At 38.6% G+C, this 20096-nt stretch overlaps 2 protein-coding genes across 10 annotated transcripts in view; both read right to left on the bottom strand.

Moving 5' to 3' along the window:
• Window positions 1–6724, bottom strand: part of PARP11 (poly(ADP-ribose) polymerase family member 11) — a 15008-nt gene extending 8284 nt beyond the window's left edge. The window contains exons 1-8 of one of the 4 annotated variants that reach the window (XM_010717092.3): window positions 6555–6716; window positions 4631–4799; window positions 3741–3833; window positions 3188–3316; window positions 2976–3096; window positions 2602–2677; window positions 1102–1174; window positions 891–1021 (exon numbers count right to left, since the gene is read on the bottom strand). In XM_010717092.3, the coding sequence (XP_010715394.1) occupies window positions 891–1021; window positions 1102–1174; window positions 2602–2677; window positions 2976–3096; window positions 3188–3316; window positions 3741–3758 (548 nt within the window). In that variant the 5' untranslated portion in view covers window positions 3759–3833; window positions 4631–4799; window positions 6555–6716. Of the gene's footprint in view, window positions 1–890; window positions 1022–1101; window positions 1175–2601; window positions 2678–2975; window positions 3097–3187; window positions 3317–3740; window positions 3834–4630; window positions 4800–6554 lie in introns of all 4 variants that reach the window. The other 3 variants (XM_010717098.3, XM_010717082.3, XM_031555553.1) reach the window with 3 other exon arrangements.
• An 8899-nt stretch (window positions 6725–15623) lies between these two features.
• The window catches only part of TSPAN9 (tetraspanin 9), a 162176-nt gene continuing 157703 nt past the window's right edge, over window positions 15624–20096 (bottom strand). For all 6 annotated transcript variants that reach the window (XM_003202598.4, XM_010717122.3, XM_010717138.3 and 3 more), the window contains one exon: window positions 15624–19676. In XM_003202598.4, coding sequence (XP_003202646.1) covers window positions 19605–19676 — 72 coding nt within the window. In that variant the 3' untranslated portion in view covers window positions 15624–19604. The remainder of the gene's footprint in view (window positions 19677–20096) is intronic.

The following is a 20096-nucleotide window of genomic DNA, read 5'->3' on the forward strand; positions in this document are numbered from 1 at the left end:
TTTTTGTTTTTTTTGTTTTTACAACTGTGTACTTCATGCTTGTGATAGTAAGATATCCAAGAAAAAAGCTTCTCAAATGACCTGGATCACTATGCCCAAGCCACCAGAGGAAAAAGAACTGCCAATTGTGCAGCTATGTGTATGACAGAGGAAACAGCCGTTCTCTCTCCTGTTTATATGCTCCCTTCAAGAACTGGAAGGTCTCCAAGAACAAGGCCTTCAAGTACTGGAAGTCTCCCCAGAGCCTTCTCTTTTCCAAGCTAAACAAGCCCTGTTCCTTCAACCTTTCCTTATAGGAGAGATGCTCCAGCCCTCCAATCATCTTAGTGGCCCTCCTCTGGATCCGCTGCAAGAACTCCACATCCTTCCTGTACTGGGGGCCCCAGGCCTGGACATAGTACTCTAGATGGGGCCTTACAAGAGCTGAGTAGAGTGGATCAATCCCCTCCCTCTCCCTGCTTTTAATGCAGCCCAGAATACAGTTGACCTTCCAGGCTGCAAGCGCACACTGCTGGCTCATGTCCACCTTCTCGTCCACCAGAACCCTCAAGTCCTTCTCCACAGGGCTGCTCTCAAGGAGATCTTCCCCCAGAATTTCAACATATTGTAGCGCATCACTTTCATCTGTGCTACATATATATGTAATACTAATACAACTGCATTATAGTTCTGCACTTGTAGAAGTTAGTCTTCAAAGTTCTGCTTTCAAGACTGTCAGAGATTGAGAAATAAGCAAATAAAGAAAAATAATAAAACTAACACATTTTAATTATATAATAACAAAAGTAACACATTTTAATTATATAACAAAAAAGTAATTAAACATTTTTTTACTGAATGCCTTGTTCTGTTAACAATTCTAAGACTGTTCATTTTAAAAGTAATCTCACCTGCAAAAAAACTCCCACAAGTCTAGATTTTGTATTCTCTTTATTCTTTTTATTCGATGGCTATCCATTGTTTTTCCAAAGAGACTAGAAACTTCATTGTATTCATTTGTTTTCTTTTGCAAAGGAATAAGCTGGAAAAAAAAGAAGTTAGCACAATTACAACATGATGTACTATTTCATTACGTGTTTTCCAATTTGCACCAACTCTTACCTGATACGGCTCCTCAGGATTTACATTCTCCCAGTGTGAAGGCATAGGGATGGACTCATTTTCACAGATGAAACTTCAAATAAAAAAAACGGTAAGAGCACATCACAACAAGGACAAGAAGCATTTTCCTATGAACTCTTTCTCCAAACAACAGAGTATGCACCCCCCCTCAAAAATCCCAACCACTTAACACAAAACTACTTAGTGTTTAATTCTGAAAAAGCCTGTTGTCAGCAGGTAAGGTCAAAGGTAAAGAACTTACTTTGTGTTCAAATTATGGCTTAGTTTATTACAAACAAACAGTGGTAATAATGTTATTACATCATCTATCCAACTAAAGATACAAAGTTAAATTAAAAGGAATAGTCAGAGATATCTGCAACATCAGGAGAGCAACACTAATCTAGAAACATGAGTGCAGATATAGCCTGAACATTTCAATGTATCAAGAATTAAAACTAGTCTAAGACTCTGAAAACTGGGCCTTCACTGGGCCTGTAATCTGAAGTCATCGTCTTAGATATACATACTAGAAAATTATATTAGATTAGGAAAAAAAAAAAAAAAAGTATTTTAAGCATGTACGTAGCGACTTTAGGCCTGAAAATAGACACTAAATGTAGCAATCTCGAAGTATAGTGTCAGCATGTGAAAAGAGAGTATGTTGACTGAAGTATCAGAAGTATTAAAGGAAATTCTTCAATACGCATAAAAAATTGAATTGCAAGATTACTGCATGTACACTTCAGCAAACACCCAGTGAAAAACAACTGACACTTCAAAAAACAAACAACAGCAACAGAAAACCCAGCCCATCCTAAATGCCAGTGCTAAGGGATTGCTACTACATTTCTTATTACAAATGTCAAAGTTCTTTTAAAAAATATAACCAGATAATAATTCAGAATTATTTTGTTTAAGAAATATTTGGAAAAAGTAACCCACATTAGAGATGGTCAATTTTATCTGTAGTACTATCACTCATTATGCTAATTTTTATTGACTATCAGATTACATTAGAAGAGCATTACATCATCACAATGTTCCTTCTAACTAATTTAGGAAGTCATTGTTACACTGGAACAAACTACTCCATTTTTTTCTGCTGCTGTTCCTCCAATTCTCCAGTCAGCAACTCCTCATTTAACAGTTATTTACTGCAAGGGAATCCAACAGCTAAAGTCAGGTACAAATTTAAGCAGCTTGCAAAAGGATATCAGTATTCATTATGTCTTGCCTCTCCCACTACTACTCTTCCTTATTTTCTCAATAAATAAAGAAATAAATAAATAAAACCTTTTGTTATTCTCCCTCTAAAATTTCTTCCTTTTTTACTTGATTAGCTTTCTCACATTTTCAAACTGTTTGACAAAGAAAGTAAATAAATATAGACAGTCCACATAAAACATATTTTTGTTTCATTTTACTTTGCAAAACTCAGAATTAAAATCAAAATCAGGATTAAAATCAAAATCTGGAGGCTTCATTTTATTTGCTTACCTGAAAGCACTGATAGAAAAGGGAGCTCGCTTTATTGGACGTTGTTTAAGGGTAGTGAGGTTGGTTTGCTTCATCTCTGAGCATAAAACAAGAGTTAGGATAAATGTTTCTGGACTTCATCCATAGCAAATGGACATTTAAGAGTCTGTTGTGTTTTTTTTTTTTTTTCAAACAACATTACAACATCAAAAGCTGCTTGAAAGGTGTTCCTATTTCAGTAACTAATAAATCAACATCTTAGATAAAAAAAAAACTTGCCTCAGTATTAAGGGTTATTTATAAGAGTTGACAAAAATTGTGAATACTACACAAACCAAATGAAGTGGTATATCTGACATCTTTGTTATTTAAGTTAACCCTATGAATATACATACCTGAAAAGTCTAGTGTGTAGTTAAATTTTGCAGTAGTAAAAGAAACAGAACCATATGGGTTTGTTCTGAAGCTCCTTTCAATATCTTCACTGCTAACTGAGCAATGACTATTTGAATCAGTCTTCAAAATAAATGAGAAAGTACATTTAGATGTTTTCAGCAATAGGTTGTTTGCTATATAGAAGTCACAAGTAATATAACTTTGTAGTTACCTGAAACATATGCCATTTACCACACTCGGCCAAATAAAACCAGCCCCACTGAGTATCAGAGGTATCCATCTCTTCAACTGAACTTTCCATCTTTGGAAAGAGTTCTTCAGATGTTCTTTGAAACATTTCCTGAAATATTCACATGCATATAAAGTTTTTTGTGATACTCTTTGTAAAAGTACATTATTTGAGGAATACATTAAAGAATAAAAAGAATGATAATAAAAAAGTGAATTTGCAACTCTTAAATAAAAAAAAACATGGTTAGGGTACTTTCTCTTTTACAGAGGAAACTTCTCTATTTTCTACTTATTCAGTATTATCCCTTATGTCAGTTAAACATTTTTAAAGCTAACTCTTTCTCATATGTCCATAAGCATGCCCAGCCAGAAGAGAGCTATATGCTTTAACATATCAAAGAAAGGCGCTATATTTTATACTGATAACCTTATGACAAGCTATTCTTATAATGCAACGGGGTCAAAGGTACTATTTAGGAATAAGGTGTTGGGGTTACATGATAGCTTGACAAAAACATCTACTAGATACTCACCAGGCATAAACAGATCATACCGGATGTTAAGAGATATTACAAAAAAAATAAGAGACTAGAGTCCATGGTGCACTGCTCCTCAACATTGCTTAACTTAAAAAAGATACAACAAAATTACTCTGTTCTGGTACAGTGGTTCACACAGAATAAAACAGAGGCTTTCACACACACTATTACTACCATAGGGTTCTTCAGGATGAGTGGAAAAAAGGACAGGGTAAAAGTTACAACACAGGTCTATAAAATTATGGCAAAATTGAGTAGAGAATAACTGATGACATTTTCTTTCTACATGAAAAGACATACATCAAAGTTTGCATGTGTTAAGTTCACAACAATCTAAAGAGAAACTTCTTCATAAGAGAGATGGCAAACTATGATATTCCTTTCCACAGCATGCTGTGGATATTGCAAGTTTATGTGAGTTTAAAAAGCAGCTAGGCAAGTTCATGCCTACCAACAGCAATGCCAGTATACCTTTAGAATAATCCTAGCCAATTCCCTTCCTCATTCAACAATAAAATCCTGAAAACCCTGAAAGTACTTGACTTTAATAACGTATATAGCTTAACATACTAGCTCCATCCTTGAACCTCCCCTTCCGCCCCCCACCAAACATCAAAATATGAAGCACTGGGGGAACTTTTGGAGGAAGAAGTATGACCTCCTCCCAGAAAGTACTAGCAATTCATCCAGACAAATTGCTTAACCATGACTCTTCCTAACAGTTTCCTCAACTTAACTTAACAATGCACTCTAATACAAATAAGTTAAATAAAGTACAGTTAATATCCTGAATGGTTTATTTTTTTCCTGAACACTTCAACCCAGAAAAAGGTACAGAGCGACCTGAAGAACGCATACACTAGAATCTACAAGTAGGCACCAACCGGCCAGTGCTGCTGAGGCAGGAGCTGAGTGCAGAAAACTGCTGGCACTGCCCTGCCTTATTTGCTCTGTGGTTGTTGCAGAAACAATCCGAGAAACCTCCTCACAGAAACAGCTGAAGTCTGGATCTCAAATGAGGAATGACTGTTTATCGTCATAAGCTTCAAAGGGCTATAAAAACATAAACAGATACCAAGGGAATCAGAGACAGATCTTCTCACAACGTCTCTAATATGCAGAATTTATGAGCAAATCTACTTTAGTACAAATGGAAGCATGCAAATCTACCTATATGGACAGCAACCTCAAGTTTAAGCAAAATATACTACAGGTACATCAGCTATGTGGCAAAAATACTTTGTAAAAGTAAGAAAACCACTCTGTTCCAATCTTCACAACAATACAAAGCCATAGAGCCTACATTCAGTTGGTATTAAAGCACAATTGGCCAAGATCTTTTGATGATCAACTTTCACCTTCAACTTGATTCTTCTGATTACATGAATATTTGGCCCTGTTCTCTTCTACAGGCGGATATACTGTAGTCTACACACATGTTTACTGTTAAGAGGAACGCAATTCAGGCTTTTTGGGTAAACTTTAGTTTCCTCATGTTCCTACCAAAACTGTCAGATCACAGCCACATGCCAACATTAGTTCAGGGCCCTGAATTTAATCATTCAAATCAGTACTGGCTTTCAAAAAAGTTATTAACAGCGAAGACATATTCACTTATGTCCCATCAAAACAATTTTATGCATCTGGAAGGAACACAGCTTCCAGAATAAAGACAGAAGTATTCCCACAACTTTAAAAATTCAGACCATAGGCACTACCTTTAGACAGGAAGTACAGGGTAAACAAGTAGATTCCAGATACTTCTAAGTAAGGAAGAACGACCCAAATCCATAAACACAACAAGAGGACTGTTCTCAGAAATGATATAAATACAAAATGCTTGAAGAAAATTACTCGGCTTACCAATGAGTTTAACCACAATGTATACACGATTTATAAGGCACATGTAACTTTTTGTCCAAAAATTATGAACATGTGCATCGTGAGCAGAAATATATCAGCAGACTTTCTAGATGACAGGATGTCAACTATCAAAGATGCAGCAATGAAAATTTTATTAGCAATGCTATTTCTAACAAAAGTCGATTCCCATTAATATCAACTTCAAAAATGGTCCCAGATTTATCATTAACATCCTGAAGGCAACACTACTACTTTTGACAACAAAATTCTCCTTCTAAAGAGAACTCATTTGTGTATTGTGCTATGACTAGCATGGCTTTATTATTACTGCTAACCTAATTTAACTATTAGTTCTTTTACGCTTGAATAAGCATGTTTTAAGGTGCATCTAGATGGGCTGCTTTCTTGTGGTGTCCTTTTGGCCGATTATACTTTATTGTTGAAAGATGCTTTGCCTACAAACATTATCTAATGCCCCGATGTGAACACATGCACCATGGCCTGTGGCTTCTTAGGAAACATGGTATGTGATCGGTTGACTTATAATTAAATAAGAGTACAGGGTGGGGAAGTGGAAGTGAGAAAGAAGAACTGCATTAGCACAAGTACAGAGAACAACACGTGATAACCTCCGGAGCTATATCACCATTTCTCCCGTTATAGTACAGAGAGGCACTGCTGAAAGGGGGAAAGCATTAACCCACACACGGCACCACTATCTCCTCATTTGTCTCCCGTGTACCCCCGAAAAATTGAGAAAATGGCGTCCTATTCCACCATCCCCTCTTCCCCGATGTTGCAACGCTGACGCTCCCCACGCCTGCGGCGGGTACGATGCAGTGAGGCGGGGCCGGCCAGGAAACGGCAGCGCGTAGCCAGGAGGCGGGTGAGGAGCATATGGAAAGGAGCGGCCATTTCCCTCGTCCCCCTCCCGCGCGCACTCACCGCATCTGCCGCCCACCCCGAACTCGCTCCCCACATGTTGGCCGAAGATGGGGAGGAGTGTATGTGTTGGGGGAGGAGGCGGGGGGAGAAGGAAGCAGGCCAAGCGTAGCAGTGCAGGTCACGTCACTGCTTGCGCTCCAGACGCTTCCGTTACCGATGGCAGAAGAAAAGGGAGGGACAACAGTTGTTACTGGCAACGCTATATCGGATCGTCACATAGAGAGGCGAGGCCTGGTATGCAAATTTTTAGCGGAGTGGGCAGGGTTGAAGTAAGAGGCAAGGGAGCGGTTGTGTTTGATCTTGTATCGTGCCACGAAGAGACTGAGTAGTGAGAGGCGCTGTGTGAAGCTGTGGCTTGGCGAACCGGCTGTGTGGGCCGGTCTCCGTGGAGCAGCTATGTGGTAGTGGTTTGTCAGTAGTAGGTTCTTTGGTAGTCTTTTAATTATGGCTCATGTGTTCTTTTAATTATTGGCTGTATTTGGGGATAGGAAGAGGCTTCCTCTCTGCAAAGGATTTTTCACAGCACATAATTTTCCTTAAGAGCCTTTATATATATTCTTTGCACGTAGCATTTTAATGAACTCATACTGTGTTACAGCAGGTAAGGCAGTAAAAATGGCAGCCCTAAGAAAATTATCTAATGAAAATGACAATAAAAGCTGCAGCCTATTGCATTATCCATCAAGTGGACCTTCAGAATTTGAAAAATGGACACTCTGTGGGCAGCTTTACCCTATAATCAAGTTCTAGAAGTGGCAGCAGCCCTAGGAAGGACTTCTGGTAAGAGAACATAGTCATACATGTGCCTTACCCCTTCAAGGGGTTCTTTTAAGGACAGCTCTAGGATGAGAGGTGCTGAGTGTAAGAGCTGTCACTGGCCAATCCATAGATGTAAGCTTCCAAACTTCGGAAACTGCGCTGGAAGCTTCTAGATAGGCCATTGTGTCATCTGAAATCTGGGAAGAAAACTATCCAACTTCAGTGTGGTGTTAGAAAGCAGCATTCCTTTATTATTCACAATACAATAACATACCAGGTAACTTGACCAGAAAGTGCACCCTCTCAGAGTTCAGGTTCTACATTTGAGCAGCTAATATATGCATGTGCAGTACATTGGCATACACGTTCATTCTTTTTCAAGGACTCATAAATATGTGCTAATGTTCCTTTGGGCATGCTCAGTGGTATCTAGGGTACTTGAGTGCCCACATGCTTCTTCCCCTTTTTTCACCATCAGCTTAATCACTGAAGCCTTTGGCTCACTTCCATCCACTTTTCCCCAATTTGGAAGATTTTCATTGCTTATTAGGCCATAGTGAGCCACTTTTAAAAAATCAATGTATGAGGAATCCAGTGAAAATGTCCTTGCACATTCTGAAGCAAAAGATAGAAGTATTCTATTGTGACTCCAGTACTTCTCGTGAGGCAAAATCATTGAGGAAGAAGATAAAAGTATTCTATTATGTCCCCAGTGCAAAATTATTGAGGAAAAACAAGACTGTTCACCCACTAAAGTTGACATGGAAAGTTTTAGAACTATCACTTATGAATTCCTTTTGCTAAACTAATATACTGGTTCCTAAACTAATGTACTAATCCCTATTGCTAAAAAAACCAACCTATATCAAATGTTGTAATATTGTGCAAGGTCTGTAAAGTATGTCCTGCTGTGAAGGATTTTCATTGAGCAACTGTTGTGGATTAACCTCAGTAGTCAGCCAAGAACCACACAGCCTCTTGGTCAATTCTCTGCAATGTGAAGAGGAAGAGAAAGGGAAGGGTAGAAGCGTGAGAACTTGTAGGTTGAGATAAAATGTCTAAAATGTATGAAAGACAGTTTGACGGGTAAAGCAAAAGCTGAGTTCACAAAGCAAAGCAAGATGAGGAGTTCATTTACTTTTCACTGGCAGACAGATGTTTCCAGTACAACAGCGCATACCATGCATATCAGTGTCTTGGGAAGATAATGTCATCATCTTACATCTCCCTGCAGCCCCATTCCTCCTCCTTTCATCTAGCTTTAACAGCTGAATATGGTTGTTTTACAGTATGTAAATCTCCCTTGCCATTTTGGATCACCTATACTGGCTGTTTTCCCTCCCAGCTTCTCGTGCACCCCCAGCCTTCATGCTGGAAGGATGGTGAAACAGAAAAGACCTTTGTGCTGTGTAAGCACTATTAAGAAACAACTGAAACATTAATGTATTATGACCACTTATTTATTTATTTCAAATCTAAAGCACAGCACCATACAACCTTTGATGAAGAATATTAACTCTATCTCAGCCCAAACTGGTACAACGGAAAGCCAAAAGCAGCAAAGGATGGATTTAAAATCATAAAATTATAGAATCATTAAGGTTGGAAAGGACCTCTGAAATCATCTAGTCCAACTATCCACCCATCACCAATATTTCCCACTAATCATGTCCCTCAATACCACACCTACATGTTTCTTAGACACCTGCAGTGATAGTGACTCCACCACCTCTGTAGGAAGCCCATTCCAGTGCCTGACTGCTCATTCTAAGAAGAATTTTTCCTGATGATGAGTTTCTTATATTCTAAGGGAGTGTCAGGTAGATAAGTGTCAAGATTCTGGCTGACCTCACCTTTTAGATAAAAGATGTTATTTTTTCTGAGTTAAAAGATAGAACAGCATCTGATGAATCACTGAGAGTATTTCACTATCATGAATGCGAGGCTTCAAGAATGAAGCAATTTTCCAAAAGTAGGGACATATTTTTCCAGCCATGATATTCATATTGATGTGATCAAAAAACACATGACTGTAGGGGTATAACCTTTCTGTGCTGTCTTGCTTTACAAACAGGATAGAAATAAGAGAGGATTATCACCTTACCTGTTGCAAAATACATTTTTTTTCTTTTTTTTTTCTTTTTTTTGAAAAGGTGCTGACAATGCTTTATGTGTAAAATATAAATCTTTTCTAGGTGTATAGACCTAGACCTTTCCTAGGCTGAGAGAGTCACGTACCATTAAACATAGTATATCATAATGACATCAAGGTCTGAGGCAAATAGCTGAAACACAATGAGACAAAGTCAGAGAATTAGATAATGTCAAGAGCAGAAGGCTGCCAACACCAGTGTAGTTTCCCAAGTGTGATGCAAATGACTGAATGAGACTGGACATTTAGGGACTAAACTTTGCTCCTCACACTACTTTGCTTGTGTTTATAGTATAGTGCCCTAGTGTACATACCATGTCTGCACTGAACTCTGTCAATCTAAGATTTCAATAGAAAGGTTTATTCTACATTTGGGGAAAAGAGGCTTTCCAACAGCTTGGTGCACTTCTTTCCTACTGGACTTGTGAAAGACCTTTAACATGGTCTTTAACATGACACCACATCCTTATCTGTAAATTGGAGAGATACAGATTAGAGGGGTGGACTATTCAGTGGATAAGGAATTGGTTAGAAGGGCATAGACAGAGGGTTGGGTTGAATAGCACTGTATCCAGGTGGAGGCTGTTGACAAGCGGTGTCCCGCAGGACCCTATCTTGGGACCAGTGCTCTTCAGCATCTTCATCAGTGACCAGCTCAAGTGCACCCTCAGCAAGTTTGCCAATGACACCACACTGAATGGTGCAGTTAATAGATTAGAAGGAAGGGACACCATCTAGAGGGACCTCAACAAACTCAGGAAGTGAGCCCATGTGAATCTAATGAAGTTCAACATAGGAAAGTGCAAGGTTTTGCACTTGAGTCGGAGGAATCCCAGATACATATGTAGGCTGGGAGAAGAACTCCTTGAGAAGAGTCCTGTGGAGAATGACCTGGGGGTCCTGGTAAATGAAAAACTGAACATAAGCCAGCAATGTGCTCTTGCAGCTCAGAAGGCCAATGGTATCCTGAGCTCCATCAGAAGAGGGGTGGCCAGCAGGGACAGGTGATTGTCCCTCTCTACTCTTCCCCCATGAGGCCCCATCTGGAGTATTCTGTGCAGATCAGTGGACATACAAGAAAGACATGGAGCTGTTGGAGAGGGTCCAGAGGAGAGCCACAAAGATGATCAGAGGGTTGGAGCACTTCACTTACTCCCTACAAAGACAGGCTGAGGGAGCTGGGCTTGTTCAGTCTGCAGAAGAGAAGGCTGCAAGGAGACCTTATTGCAGCCTTCCAGTATTTAAAAGGCGATTATAAAAAGGAGGGGAATCAACATTTTTCCTCGGGTAGATAGTGATAGAACAAGGCAGATTGGTTTTAACCTCAGGAAAGGAAGGTTTAGACTGTATATCAGGGAGAAGTTCTTAGGTTAGGTGCTGGAACAAGAGAGGCCTGCGGATGCTCCATCCCTGGAGATGTTCAAGACACAGTTGGATGGGGCTGTGGCAACCTGGTCTAGTACAAGATCTGGAGGTTGGTGGCCCTGCCTGTGACAGAGGGATTGGAACTTGATGATCCTTTGGGTCCCTTCTAATCCAGGCCGTTCTATGATTCTGCGATCTTCAAGATCAGGCACAAGTTTTCCTTTTGATTCCATAAATGACTTAATTTCATCTCACAAATCATAAAATCACTTAGCATTTTACTTCAGCTTAGCCACTTGGCTTCAGAAAAGTAATCACAATTAGCACAATCAGCATCCATACTTTTAAGAAATTCCTGGAATTTGCAATGATTCAGTCCCTTGGACTTTATGAAATTCACAGCTTTAATGATGATACATAAATTTTCTTGATGTACGATGCAATAATATTTCATCAAACATGAGTAGCCAGTGGCAATTGCATCGTCTTCTATTGAAAAAATTAATATAAAAAGTGTAAGTAAGTCTCTCTTTTTTAGCAACCATTGCTGGGGCACCATCAGTTGCCTGTACAAGCTCAAGCGCAATCCATCCAAATGAGCAGGAAATAGAACACCTTGATCCATGCTGCGATGCAGACTGACTCCCTAGCTTAAATTCAGACTTGTGCAATCACTATGGACAATCCTAGCAGTCACTGGCCTTCATTCTAACACTAACCTATTTATTGAGTGAGGCCTAGTTTCATCTCAGACTTGTCTCGTTATCATGAACTTCCTTGATGATCTGAACTCAGGTCAGATGTCACCATTTCTAGATCTATACTGTTTGCCTCTCTTGAGTGCCAATGGCCTCATAAGAACTGAGCCCTGCCTGCTGATGCCCCAACTCTGCTAATGATGCTGGAACTCTTGGTTCCCATCTCACCTTCCCTTAGAGAACAGCAGTACTCTTGCTCAACCTTGATTAAAAAAAATTGATAAATCTAGAATCACGGTAAGGCTCGGAGATGAAAGAAAAAAAGACTGTAAAGCAACACTTGAAGTTATGCAGGAAAGGTGCAAATAAAAGTGAAACATGTATGAAGATATTTTTTTCTGAGGAATATGGAGTCTGTAGCAGGAGTGGGGTCCTAGATAGTAATGTAACTGAGACTCAAGTTCAGTTTGAGAGAGTGAAAGCACAGCATAATAGTTGGAATGATGCTGGAAATGAACTACCAAAAGAAACTTTGGGCCATAGAAGAATTCTCTAAGGAACACTGACTTTTTTCCAGGAAGTGAGGTCCCAGGTTTGTTTGTCAATCACAAATTAAAATCACAAAGTTTAGGGTGAGGGCGGAGAAAGCATAGTGCTGCAGTTGAAGTAGGGCTGCCAAAAATAGTAAGCACTCTTATATTTGCTTCTGAGGAGTAATACAGAGCCTGTGAAAGGAGGAATATAGTTCCAGGACCAGATAGACCCAGGACCATAGTTCCGCATAGGGCTAGGACTGAGAGAAAGATGTGTTAAAAATGCTACATTTGTCATGTGGCTGGAAAGGAATTGCTAAAGAAAAGTGATGGCTGCAGAAAAAAAATATTTTCTCAGTAATACATCTGAGAAGAGAGTAAGGTCCTTTGGACTATGGTTGGATTATGGTTGAGTACACCACTGAAATTGGAGTGGGGCTAGAAAGAGCCTGTCAAAGGAAAGTCAGGACTGCAGAAGAATTCTCTCATGAGTATGCAGTCTGTGGAGTTAGGTTAGAGTTGAATGTCACACCTCTACTGTGATATAGCCTGGTTTAGCAATAGGGATCAATATATTAATTTAAGGACCAATACAAACAAAAGGAATCCATGAGTGTTAGTTGTAAAATGTTGTTTCAATTTCAATTCTGCTTGGTGTGTGAACAACCTTGTTTTCTTTTCTCAATCTCTGTGAACAGTCTTGTTTTCCTCAACAATTTTGTGTCACAAGAAGCTCTGGAGACATAATAGACTACTTTTATCTTTTGCACCCAACAGGTGCAAAGGGATATCTTCCTCAGATTTCACATATACTGTTTTGGAAGTTGCTCGTTCTGGCCTAACAAGCAATGGAAATTTGCCAAACTGTGGAAAAACAGCTAAAGGTCAGCCAAAAGCAATGAAGCTGATGATGGAAAAATGGGGATAAAATCAGTGGGCATATGACCACCCAAGACACTACTGCGCATGCCCAGAAGGATATTAGCATATATAAATGAGTTCTTGGAAAAGGATGAATGTGTATGCCAATATACTGTATATGTATGTCTCAACTGTTTAAATGTAGAACCTGAACTCTGAGAGCGTGTGCTTGTTTGTCAAGTTGCCTGATACGTATCATGAGGAATAAAGGAATACCACTTTCTAACACCGCACTGGAGTTAGAGTTTTTTTCCTGGATTTTGGACGACAACTGTGACTGAAATGGGATTGCCGAAACAAAAGCATCAGCTACAAATAAAATTTCTCTCAGGAAAAATAAGTTTCTGGCATAAGTGGGGTCCTGTAAGGGCCTACAGGTTATGGTAAATACTGACAATCAGAGGAAAGCACAAAACCATATTACAGTGGTACTGAAAAGGGCCAGCCGATGAAGGAAGACTGAGGATCTTGAGAGAGGGGGGTCTTAACCTATAAGATACTTAAAGTTTAAGAGAATATATAGCGCTACATGTGCAGTGGGAATAGTAAGGGACAGAAAAAGGTAGTACAGTCTGTAATTAGAATCCATCTATTTGAGTCTATTCAGGGATTGGAGTCTTTGGACTATGGATCAATTTGGATTCTGGTTAGGGGTGACAGGCTATAGCTGGAGTGGGGTTGGGAAGGGGCTGCTAAAACCAAGTGAAAGCTGCAAAGCTTTTTCTTCTCTTAAGACTGTTGTCACTAGAGAAATGAATGGAATCATAGTATCATTGTCTCACTCAACACAGATATCCTCTTGCTTTAGTCTTCTTCCTGTTATCTTAAAATGTTTTGTACCTCTTGTCTCTTTTTCCCTCAGAATGTGCACCTTCCAATGAGAATCTTTTCTCTGCTTGTCTAGGCATAATCTTGCCTCCAGGACTCACACTCCCAACATTCTTTTCAACTCCAAATTCCATTTTTCCTCCTCTTAGCATACATGGCTTCCATACCCATTCCTCTTCTTCTCTCTGTCAAAATCTTTGTCTTCTCATTCTGACTGACTCTCCAATTCCAATTCTCTAATTCCAGGCCCCCCAAACTCTCACTTCACATACTTTCCCCAACCCTAGCTAACAGTAAAGTTTCCAGCTCCAGCCTTTTTCCACTTGATTTGAAGTAGGGCACAATGTAATTTGTTACTTGTTTTTAGAAATAGCTGATGGAAAAAGGTGAAATACTACTATATATATAGTATATATATATATACACTATATATACTATACTATACTATATATATATACACTATATATATACATACTATATATGTATACTATATATACACTATATATACTATACTATACTATATATACTATATATAATAGTAGCTTATATATATGCTACTATTTTAGTAGCATATTTTAAAAATATAGTTGTTGAATTGATGTATTATATGATTAATTCTTGCATTACTGTAATAGCTATTAGATGTTGCAAACAGTATGGATGCAATATTATAGTCTAGAAGGTATGCTTAAGGCTATTCTGTTTTGAAAAGAGATCCTTGGCAAAACAAACACAATAATGAAAACAAAGACCTCCATACAAGGCCAAATTGTGTCACTCTGGGATTAGGATGCAACAGGCAGGTATCAAGATACTCCTCACTATCCTCCTTACCTTCTGCATCCCAGTATACATCTCTAAAGGGCAGGTTAACAACCCAGTAAATAAATAGATAGATAGATAGATAGATAGATAGACAGACAGACAGACAGACAGATAGTCTTGGGTTGTCAAACTTATCTCTATCCTAGGACGAGCAGATGTCCAGAAATAATGGCTGAGTGCAGAGTGAACAAATGCTACTATTTTTGGTGTGACGATGAAGAAAGTTCATCTAGAGGACAAGCAAGGAAGATCACTGGACGAAGTAAAAGACTGTTGGTTGGACTGTCATGATGCTAAAAGGACAATAGATGGTAGAAGAGACCATGGAATAGAAGACTGGAAACCTCATAAATCACTGTCTGAGCATGTATATGTTAATTGTCTCATGTGTAATTCACAAATATGTACCATCTGTGGAAATATAATGAACTCTAAATCATGTCATCTTTGAAGTGCTTATGGTGGAAATATCCCCAGCACTTCCTGGTGCCACTAATAAAGAATCCCTGACTTAACTGTAACAAAACTTTGCTGTTAAGTTTCTGCACATCTATCTCTTTGATTCACACTCAACTCACATACTAAACAGTATGGAAGTTCCAGTTTCCTTCCAATCCTTGGATTGCAAGATACAATACTTTCAGAGTTCATACTTTACTAGCTTCCATTCACTCAACACTAGTTACTCTGAACTATTCACTCCCTCTTTATTCCTAAGTGGCTTCAAATTCTAGTCCTCTCCTTCTGACTTAATACATCTCTATATCTATGCACATATTCTCTGGCTTTAGACTTTTATCTCAGCCACATCCTTCTTCTGTCCTGCCCAAATGGCTCACTGTTTACCAACCCATTCAAGCAACTCCTGTGGAATCTCAGCAACATTTAAGTAGGAATGGATCTCTGTGAGTCATCTTTTAGGTATTTTTTTTAGTACTCTTTTGATTTTAGTGATAAAGAGGGTGGGAAAGAAATCATTTCCAAGAAGCACCTTTTAAAATATCCTTTATTTGTGTATCATCCTATTAAAAAAACTTTTTTATAAAGGCAAAAAGGGTATTGCATAGAAGAAACACTGGTGCAAACATCACCTGGTGGGAATGGTATGTTGTTTCTTTGTGTCTACTATCTACTGCACAACAGATGGCTGGCTAGTCTGCAGGCAAACATCTCCATGTTTCCCCATATAGGCAACAGGATGAAGCTGTTCAACCTAATAGAAGTAAGTTACATCAGAATGTGTGCCCTATTCCATGCTGCTCCCAAAAAATATCAGCTAGGAAAATACCCTTTCCTTTCTTGTCTTGTCTATGCTTGACCAACATACTACCCAAAAAAGACCACAAGGAGCAATTCTGCTGTCTTCTGCTTGCACTTCTCCTGTGTATGTTTGTAGTCCATATATATTAATAGTAATGGAGACAGTGGGGAGGGACACAGGTAAGAGAGTTGGCATAACTTGACCATAGTCCAAGAATTCAATGCATAGAATACACAGCTAATCTGTTATCACTGATAAATTTATGCCATTGTTTGTAACATCTCACATGCTACATCTCAAATGCTATGTGCAGAGAGTATGCTCTTTTCAGTGCTCTCCACCTGCAATTCCTATAACTAAAAACCTTGGTACCACCAAGAGGGAACATAATTTACTGCTTTCACTTCCACAGTTTTCAAGCAATTTTCCCAGTATGTCTGCTAAGTGCTGATGCAGCTTCCAAACATAAAACACAGTCAGACAGCAGATACACTACAATCTGAAGAAATATTCAAAGAAACAGCATTTTCATACACTTGAACTGTGCTTTCACGAATGCAGAGAGGTACGTATTGATACAAATCAATATTTGTGTATACTAAATATATTTTTACTGAATTACCACTTTTTTAAATTTAAAAACATGCTAAAAACTTGTAGCTAAATAACTAAAATGATGTTTGGGGAAAACGCATAGACAGCCACCCATCAGCATAAGCAAGAAAAGTGCATATATACATGAGACCAAACAGTTACGAGACACTCAGTGCTTTCCCTGACAAACTTACTGATGCAGTCTCAGAGTTTCCAAGGCTGTTCCTGTTGCCTAGAAAATGGCATTACTTTTCTTCTCCTTTCAGGATGTCTATCTTCTCCCACATCAGTGAGTCAGCTAGTTACACAAACCAGCCCTGCTCTTGACTACCTTACTGTAGAGTGGCTTCACAGAGATGAATACACAAACCTTGTGTAACTACCTCAATTAATATTGTGTTTAGAATGATAAAAGTAATCTTCAGATCAGGATCTATGGTACTTACTATTAGACTGTGAAACGGAATGAAGCGTTCTAAAAAAAGTTCAGATGGAAGGCAAAATAGTCAAATTTGCAACTATGCATTTCTTCTGTTTTATTCATAAAGTTAAATTTTTTTTTCACTTTCCTATTATTTTCACTTATTTATTTATTTATTTATTTATTTATTTATTTATTTATTTATTTTTGTATAAAAGCTGTATGTAGATTGAAATTTAAGTTGTAACAGGTACCACTGTGCAACCCAAGAGGACAGATGTGATGTGATGCACCTTGTTCTTCTTGAACTCCAAAGAAAATTAAACTAAGCAAAGCACCTGTGCCCTAAGGGAGAATGTAATAGAGCCATTAAATGAAAATTGTTCTGTCTTTTCTCGTAGAAATAGCAAAACATTTTAGTAATTTCGTATACAGTCTTACATGTAGCAGCAAGTACACTGGGCATCAGACCCCCTTCTTCGATGAGCAACATCTCCAGTGAGGCTCAGATGTTCTTGGTCCCAATTTTTTTAGAAATGCAATTAAAACTGGATTCAGTTACTGTGCTTCCCTTCTACTCCTTCCCTGGATTTCAAAGGCAATGCAAATTAAATAGCTGAGCCCATATAGTGTTCTTCAGTAGGAAACAAGAGATTTGTGAAACTTCAGGCATCATGCTCATGTGGACATCATGCTTTAAGATTAGTAACTGCCTTCATCACTGTAATACCCCAAATCCAAATTCATCTTTCTGTTCCATGCATTCACTCTCTTTCCGTCATACTGATCTCAGAGGAACATCAAAAATGATGTCAACACAAAATGCTATTGCTGTCCAATTTACAAATGCAAACAGAACCTACTAGGAAGATAAACAGAGTACTCATACTTTCCAGATAGGAATCGGCCCAACCATTATTTCAGCTCCTCATGAAAAGATTGGCTGAATTGTACAATGAAACAAATATTTCAAGAGTTTAAAGCATAAATATTCAGACTGGACATTAGGAGAAACCAGGTATTTACCACAGGAGTAGTTTGACATGGCACGGCTCTGAATGGGATACCACAGAGGCATAAAATCTCCATCCTTAGCAGTTTTTGTTATTCAGTCTAATAACATCATAGTGAATTCCATTTCACATAGGTCGCAGCTCTCTTTTGAGAGTGACATCGGATGAGGTAACTATAAAGATCTGCCGCTAATACAAGCAGTAGAATTCCTTTCAGAGCTGAGTTGAGCCCTGACTGGAGCTAAAACACAACATCCTCCAATGGCCTTTTCCTCTTCCTTCCCAAAACTGTAAAACTTAGGAGAGATCTCTTGGAAAAAAAAAAAAAGAAAAAAAAAAAGAGTAAATGGCATTGGCTTGCAATAAAATGGCATTCAAACTAGAATTTTTGTTCAAATTTTGTAGTCAGAATATGGCTGAAAAATATGCATCGCATCTCAGTGAACTCTTGATCACCTCATTGGGTAGACTTGGCAATCTCCCAGCATGAACCAGTTCTGTGCTGAAGGTGTGACAGTGCATAGTCTCTCTGAGTTTCTTTTGGAAACTGCCCCTTTTCTGAATCGGCTCTTCTTTAATCATTTATGTTTCTCTCTGTCCAGAGATACCTTTTCTAGCTCAGAGAGATAGCTGTCATCTTTGATGGAGCCCCTTCACTGAAAGGCATAGCATGACAAAATTGTAATAAAATTGCTACCCCTCTTTCTAGTATCCAGTAGCACACCATACTTTAGGCAAATTTTTGAAACAGACAATACTGTCTGTGAAATCTGCTGCCAAGTGATCAGCAGGTCAGACTGCAACCTTTCTCCTTTATGCCAAGCAGAATTACTCACTTAGCCAGTACTTTCAGATTTCAAAATAGCATAACATCTACTAGTCTAGCAGTCTAACAAGGACCATCAATTACAGTGCCACAGTCTGCTTTGGCTGGGTAAAGACACTGAAATTTAGCCTCACAGGAGTAGTAAGTAGGAGGCAGGAGGAGTGTTTCTCAAATAGTGAACTCGAGAAACATTAGCTTTATCTGTCCTCCCCAGCTGTCAACTTTGAAAAACATATCCTCAGGAGATTGCACAGTGGTTTCTACACTAATGTACAATAAATGTGTAAAACCAGATATACTATATAGAAGCTATAAATCAGGCTACTAAATTCTAAGCTATATTTATCATAATATTAATAATCATCATTATCGTAACAAAAAAGTATACACCATCAGGTACAAGAAGCTCCAATTCACAGGACTTCCAGTTAGAGTGGCTTTTACAAGACTTCCAGTGAATTGAACATGAGGGTTGAAAACATAATAGAAGACTTTGAAGAATTCTCCCTTAAAGTTTAACTTATATAACTTTTGCACATTTAGCATGTATTGGTAGAGCAAAACGTGTTCTTAAATAAAGGGAATAGTCTTGGAACAGATCTATGATTTTGTTTAGAAAATCCGTTTGTTCGGGAGCTTTTCCCTCTCTCTTTGGCAAATAAATGGCAAATGTGAAACAGACAAAAATATGAATCAAACAAGTTGTGATAATATCTGTACAAGTAACAACAAAGTAGATCAGACAGTGGGACGGATTCACTCAATAGGGCTTGGCTTCATACTCTTTGCAGTCACTCCTTTTGTTCATTTTTATGATCAAACAGAAGGGCTGATGTGATAATGTTTCAGAGGCTTTAGGCATCATATTTTTTGCCAGTCCTGTGAATCTGCTGGAAGAGTGTCATGGAGAAGGCCATGCCAAGAATCTGAAGGAAAGCAAACAATGAAAGCTTCAGTACAAGAAGATGGCCTAAACTACACTACCTGTGTTCATGGTCCCACTTTCGTTTTAAAAGTCATTCTACACTAGTCAGATTTCTCAGTCTTCAGTACTGATCAGTAAACTAAGATGCATATTATGAAGGCACACAGCAATGCCTGAAGATGTATCATCTGTTAAAGCAGTGATGAAAGCAAAAAGCGCTCAGGGGTCTTGGTCACACAAGCAAGAAAAAAAAAAATCCAGAAAAACATAGTTGTGTCACTTTTCTTTTTTATCCAAAATCTTCTGCTTGATTAACCAAAAACCTGTGACTGAAAACATCAGATTCTGGCAATCTGTACAAAGTACAGCAGTTACGCAGGAGTGCCCAAAAAATATCAACTATGTTGATACTTCCGCATTT

Source organism: Meleagris gallopavo, chromosome 1 (assembly GCF_000146605.3).
Source record: "Meleagris gallopavo isolate NT-WF06-2002-E0010 breed Aviagen turkey brand Nicholas breeding stock chromosome 1, Turkey_5.1, whole genome shotgun sequence".
Taxonomy (NCBI): domain Eukaryota; kingdom Metazoa; phylum Chordata; class Aves; order Galliformes; family Phasianidae; genus Meleagris; species Meleagris gallopavo.